We start from the raw sequence: 7500 nt of genomic DNA, 5'->3' as shown, positions 1-7500 counted from the left end.
ATATATATATATATATATATATATATATATATATATATATATATATATATATATAAATGTGTATATGTGTGTGTGTGCCCCCCCTTTTTTTCCTTCCTCATTTCAAACCGCCGTCTCGCTTCTTTATTACTTCCGCATACTTCTCTATTTTCTTCCTTCTGCCACCCAGCCTCTGCCTTCATCTCTTTTCCTATCCCCATTCACCTATCTTCTCCACCTCTCTCCCCCGTTCTTCTTTCCTACCTTGTCTCCACCCCATCCAACACCCGCCCACCGACCCCCCAGCCCGCCCACCGAACCCCCCACCCCCCCAGCCCGCCCACCGAACCCCCCCTACCCCAAACCCCCCCAGCCCGCCCCCCTCTCCCCCATACCACCCCCCATCCCGCCCACCGACCCCCTACCCCTCCAACCCCAACCCACCCACCCTCCCCACCCCCACCCCCCCAACCCACCCCCCCTCCCCCCCTCCCCCCCAACGCGCCCGAAACTCACCGAGGATGTAACCCGTCTTCATGATGGTGGGGTGCATCGTGCCCAGCAGGAAGCGAGCGATCATGAGGATGGACAGCGTGGGAAGCCAGCACGAGCCGATGGCGATGACGGAGTACACGAGAGACCCGATGGCCACGGTGGGACGGCGGCCGTATCTGGAAGGAAGAAGAAGGAAGGAGGAGGAGGAGGAGGAGGAGGAAGAAGAGGTCTGTGAATGGAGGAAGCGAAGAGCAGGGGGGGGGGGGAGAGCTAGGGGAGACTGAATAAAAACTGGAAACTGAAAGTGTTTTATGGCGTAAAGAGGAGACTTGCGTGATATATATAGAAATACACACACACACACATATATATGTGTGTGTTTGTGTGTTCATACATACATACATATGTATATATATATATATATATATATATATATATATATATATAGAGATAGATAGATAGATAGATAGATAGATAGATATATGTATTATATGTATAATATTATATGCATATTTATATATTTATAACCTGTCCAATCGGGATTCGATCCCTATCCGCCGTTGCACGTGAATGCAAGACGGTTGCTCTAGACCACTCGACCACTTCGATCCCGATTGGAGAGGTTATAAAAATTCATGATAAAAAAAATGCGGCCAGTGCATTATTCCATCTTTCATAGAATGCACCTCAGCTTATCTGATTTGGGATTTGTTCTGCTCTTTCCATATACAGTGAACCCTCGTTTTTCGCGGGGGTTACGTTCCAAAAAGAACCCGTGATAGGCGAAATCCGTGAAGTAGTAACCTTTATTTTTTTACAATTATAACACAATGAAATACTCTAAAATACATTGAAACCAAAGAACAAAACCTTTTTACAGGCCCAAGCATTTGTTTAACAAATAAAAGTACTGTATAAGCGTTTTTTACAAATAACTACTGTACTGTAAAATAATAATTTTAATCATCAATACGAACTGAAGACTTCATGGGTTTTAGAGAAAATTTGCAAACTCCAATTTGGCAAGCTTTTTTACGTACAAGTACATATTAAGCCGTAACGTTATTGACACACAGGTAGAGAAGAAGCGGAGAGACTGTTTAGCCAATCAGAATGCAGAACACAATGCACAATGCAAATCCGTGAAGCAGCGAGAATGTGAAACGTGAACCGCGTTATAGCGAAGGTTCGCTGTACACCAAGTGCCCACGGGGAGCGTGTGTAAAACTTCGCTATCCTTACTCATGTATGAGTAGGTAGGTAATGTCTATGGACACTAGATAGCTCCTACTTGCACAATCCTTTTGAGTGGATCGTATACGAGTGCCCGAGAGCGGTCGTCTTGCATTGGAGAGGTTATAAATATTCATGATAAAAAATGCGGCCCGTGCATTATTCCATCTCTCATATATATATATATATATATATATATATATATATATATATATATATATATATATATATATATATATATATATATATATATATATATATACATATATATATATATATATATATATATATATATATATATATTTTTATATATGAATATGTGTAAATACATATGTATATATATATATATGTATATATATATATATATATATATATATATATATATATATATATATATATATATATATATATATATATATATATATATATCCATATGAATATGTGTAAATATATATATATATATATATATATATATATATATATATATATATATATATATGTATACATATATATACATATATATATATATATATATGAATATGTATAAATATATATGTATATATGTATATATATATATATATATATATATATATATATATATATTTATATATTTGAATATGTGTAAATATATATGTATATATGTATACATATATATATATATATATATATTATATATATATATTTGCATGTATATATATCTATATCTATATCTATCTATCTATCTATCTATCATCTCTCTCTCTCTCTCTCTCTCTCTCTCTCTCTCTCTCTCTCCCTATATTTACATATATTTATATATATAAATATATAAATATATATATATATATATATATATATACACACATATATACACACATATACACACACACACACACACACACACACACACACACACACACACACACACACACACACACACATATATATATATATATATATATATATATATATATATATATATATATATATATATATATATATATATATATACAAACGTACATATATACACCTATGTATATTTACGTATATATATACATATGTGTGTATGTGTATACATATTTGTATATATTTGTGTGTTTATGCATGTTTTCTGACTTCAAATGTTTCCACCTAAAATCACCATATTCCCTAGCAATTTTGCTGCCGATCTGCAAAGCATCTTGGGATTTCGTTGCAACATTAGTAGCCTCTTCGCGCACTGGATGTGAGCCTCTTGGTAATGATGATAGGCAAGGGAAACCCTAGCAATAGAAATGATTGATTTATTATCATTATCATTTAATATACTCTTCTTTGATTCTTTTTTTTTTTTTTCTTTTTTTTTGACATTGCAGTGACGGTAGAGCTGTCAAGATGTGGTCAACCATTTCGTTATGGTGGTACTTGAGATGGTAGTTGAGAGCGGTCCTCCATGCTCCCTTTTTACTCGAAGGAGCAGCGTCCCAATCTGGTGACTGATGAGGCTTAGTTTAAAACCACTACGATAATCGGTACCACTTTCTCCTAGAACCAGCAGGAGGGCGAGCTACCAAGGGCCTCTGCTTAAGGTCTCTACGAAGCACCTGTTTCAGGGAGCCCCCGAATAGGTGATTCAGGGGCCGGATTCACTGACACAGGATGGTAAAATCATTGGTGTATGTATATCTATATAGAGGGTAAAATCTAGTAGGGTAGACAGAAAGCGGTGGTATTCGCTAAACCCATCAGCGTCACCATGGTAAATTTTACCATTGGTCGTAGCGCTGGTAAATCTGCTCGTAACTTCTGGGAAGATGTTATCACGTGTCTCGTCCAAAAATCAATAATTAAGCAAAGGTTTTGTTTTTTTATCCCTAATATAATTTGTATGATGGTAAATACATATCACAATCTGGACATGGCGAAGAAATGCAAATCTCACATGAAATATCAAAAATAAAATCTACACTAATTCTCGTAGAATAATAGTCAGACATGGGCCTACATTATACTGTAAAGTGCATGGAATGGATACATAAGTGAATAAGGATAACTATGATAATAATAAAAATAATTATTATGATAATGATAATGTAATAATGGCACTAATGATAATAATAATAATGATAATAACATCAAAACTGGTAATAATAATGATAATCATAATGACAATGATGATAATAATGATAATGATAGTGATAAAAAAAGTAATGAAAATAATAATAGTGATAATTTAATAATGATTATATTAATAATAATGATGATATTGAAGATAATAATAACAATGATAATAATGATAATGATAATGATTAACAACGATAAAATAATGATGATGATGATGATAATAATAATAATGATGATGGTGAGGGTGAGGGTGAGGGTGAGGGTGATGGTGTGGTGATGATGATGATGATCATAATGATAGTAATGATAATAATAATAATAATAATAATAATAATAATAATAATAATAATATAATAACAATAATAATAATAATAATAATAATAATAATGATGATGATAATGATAATAATAATAATAATAATAATAATAATAATGATAATAATAATGATAATAACAATAATGATAATAATAATAATAATAATAACAATAATAGTGATAATGATTACGGTAATGAGGATGATAATAATAGCATTAATGGTAAAGATGATTATAAACATGATAAGAATAATAGAACTAATGATAATAACTATCATAACAATGATTATGATAATGATAATGATAATGCTGATGATAATAATGATAGTAATGATAATGATATGATAAAAGTAATAATGGTAATGATAATGAACACTTTAATAATGATAATAACGATAATGATGAAACGGATAATAATGGCAATAATAATGATAGAGATAAGGATAATAATATCAAGAACAACAAGAAGATTAATAATGATAATGATACTACTACTAATAATAATAATAATAATAATAATAATAATGATAATAATAATGATAATAGTAGCAATAATAACAATAATGATAATAATAATAATAATAATAATAATAATAATAATAATGATAATAATGATAATAATAATAATAATAATAATGATAATAATAATGATAATAATTATAATTGTAATAACAAGTAATAATAATAATGATAATAATAATGATGATAATAATGATTATGAAAAAGTAATAATGGTAATGATAATGATAATAATTACAATGATAATGATAATAATATCGATGATAATAGTAAGAACAACAATAAGAAAAATGAGAGCTTTAATTATTATGATAATGTTAATAATGATAATGATAATAATAATGATAATGATAATAATGATGATAGTAATAATGATGATGATAATAGTAATAATAATAATGATAATAATGATAATTATTATTATTATTACTATTATTTTTATAATTATTATTATTATGATAGTGATAATGATAATGATAACATTAGTAATCATGAAAATAACAATAACAATAATAATAACAATAAAGATCATATTACTACTACCACCACCACTATTACTACTACTACTACTTACATTAATAATATTGATAATGGTAACAAGAGTTATAATAGTGATGATGATGATAACAATGACAATAACAGTACTGATAATAATAATAATAATAATGATAATAATAATGATAATAATAATAATAATAATAATAATAATAATAATAATAATAATAATAATAATAATAATAATAATAATAATAATAATAAGAGTAACAATAAGAATAACAATAATGATAATTAAAAATAATAGAGAAAAAATAATAATGACAGTGATAATGATAATGATGATGAAAATAGTAATAGCAAAATAATGATAATGATGATGATAATAGTAATAGCAAAATAATGATAATGATAATAATAATAATGATGATAATAATAATAATGATTATAATAATGATAACGATAATAATAATAATAATGATTATAAGAATGATAATGATACTAATAATAATGATAATGATGATTATAACAATAATAATAATAATAATAATAATGATAATAATAATAATAATAATAACAATAATAACAATAATGATAAAAAATAACAACAATACCCATAATGAAATAACAATACTAATAATAATAAGAAGAAAACATAATTGTGATACCACTACTAACACTACTGCCAAGGAAAATAATAGCAATGAATATAATATCAATACAAGCGATTTAATAATTCCAACACAAATAAAAGAACGACAAGGACAAGAATCGTGAAAGACGCCATCAGGTATCACAGAATAGAGAAAATCATTGCCTGTCCTTCAATATATTATACATTACTTTAATTCATTCACGACGTCGGTATTCAACACATGTTCCGGCACGATAGTAAGGGTCCCGGATGAGCAGCCTCTTGTGCCTGGCAACCGGTGGCACTGCTTCTAACTGGCACTGCTTGCTCCAAGGGTCATTCGGTACTTGTGATATGTTGATTGTTACTACTTCTGTTATTGTGAGATTCATGTTTTCATTCGTATTATGGTGATGATTCGTAAAGGCTGTTAGACCTTGACATAACGGTATCCCTTTTATTATGAAGTAAAGAGCCAAAATGAATGGTTTCCCGAATGAGAGAAATACCGACCGTCGCAACGCATAAAGAGCAGCTATTACACGCGAAGCCCCAAGCACTGGGAAGGGTTAGGTCCCGCGCCCTTAAAATTCCTTCTAGGATCTGTCCCTCCCTCTCTCGCTGCCATATTCAGCGCCAGGGACAGTGCCAGCGGAGATTCTGATACGGCGGTATTGTCTCCCTCGCCAGGCCAGGTCGGGGCGTCTCTGGGAATTCATTACCAGTGGCATTACGTGGACCTCGCCCGCCCGTGAGTGAGTGCCACTGGCCTTGGGCTCGGGGCCGCGGGTGCCTCTCGCCTGTGGTGCCACGTTTCGCTTTTTCCTCTGTCTGCCTTTCGGATTTTGTCTGTGTCTGTCGCTCTGTCTTTGTCTACATGTGTATCTAAATATCAGTACAAATGCAATTCTTTACACATCTAATAAACAAATAAAACCGCATAGAATCCATAACGCATACCACTTATAAATACTGTTTATACGAGCATGTTATTTATATATAAAACGAGTCAATTCTGTAGGCCTACTTGTCCGCTAAGAGGCCGTTCAGTGGCGCCCCGACAAGGACCCCGAACATGTAGATGCTGGTGAAGGTCGCCCTCAAGTACCCACGTCCGCACACGAGCTGGAACTGAGGATGGGGAGAGTGGGTATGAAATTGCTTTTCTTTGGTCCGAAATTGCAATAAAAAGAAAAAGATGAGAGAATTAAAGGGAAAGAAGAAGACTATGAATTTACAAGGAAAAGAAAAAGATGAGAGAATTGAAGGAAAAAAGGAGAACTATGGACATGTATATGTGATTTCTACGAGAAATTAGACTAGGAAGTATTTTTTGTCATACATGGATGTCTTTATCATCGCTATTACTATTATCTCTAGTTTAATCATTATTATCATCATCTTCATTATGAATATCATAATTATCAGCATCTACCGTAAAAAAAATATATATATATCTCATTTTTCAATGGCCAAACAAAGCCGTTTTCCTTATCATGTTATTCTTGTACTCTTGTATAAACACTTGGCAGGTCATTCTCTCTACCAAAGCAGCAAGCAGTGTGCCTGCTGTGCGTGCTTGGAATTTCTGAACCATGTGAGCCCAGAGCGAGGAGGAGAGCCTGTGCTTTAATGGCCCTGCTCTTGGCCCTTGGTCTTGCTTGCGATTCAGCGCTCTCGTTCGCTCGTTGCTTGTTAGTCTGTCTGTCGTCTTGCTGTTTATATCTGCTTGTTTTTATACTTCTCTCT

General features: G+C 32.1%; 1 protein-coding gene across 1 annotated transcript in view; it reads right to left on the bottom strand.

The window, feature by feature from the left end:
- Positions 1–7500, bottom strand: part of LOC113808145 (organic cation transporter protein) — a 30192-nt gene that overhangs the window by 19447 nt on the left and 3245 nt on the right. Inside the window, exons 4-5 of the mRNA XM_070119372.1 lie at positions 6779–6882; positions 496–650 (exon numbers count right to left, since the gene is read on the bottom strand). Coding sequence (XP_069975473.1) covers positions 496–650; positions 6779–6882 — 259 coding nt within the window. The remainder of the gene's footprint in view (positions 1–495; positions 651–6778; positions 6883–7500) is intronic.

This window comes from Penaeus vannamei, unplaced genomic scaffold, assembly GCF_042767895.1.
Source record: "Penaeus vannamei isolate JL-2024 unplaced genomic scaffold, ASM4276789v1 unanchor118, whole genome shotgun sequence".
NCBI lineage: Eukaryota > Metazoa > Arthropoda > Malacostraca > Decapoda > Penaeidae > Penaeus > Penaeus vannamei.
This window is presented reverse-complemented; position numbering and strand designations above follow the sequence as displayed.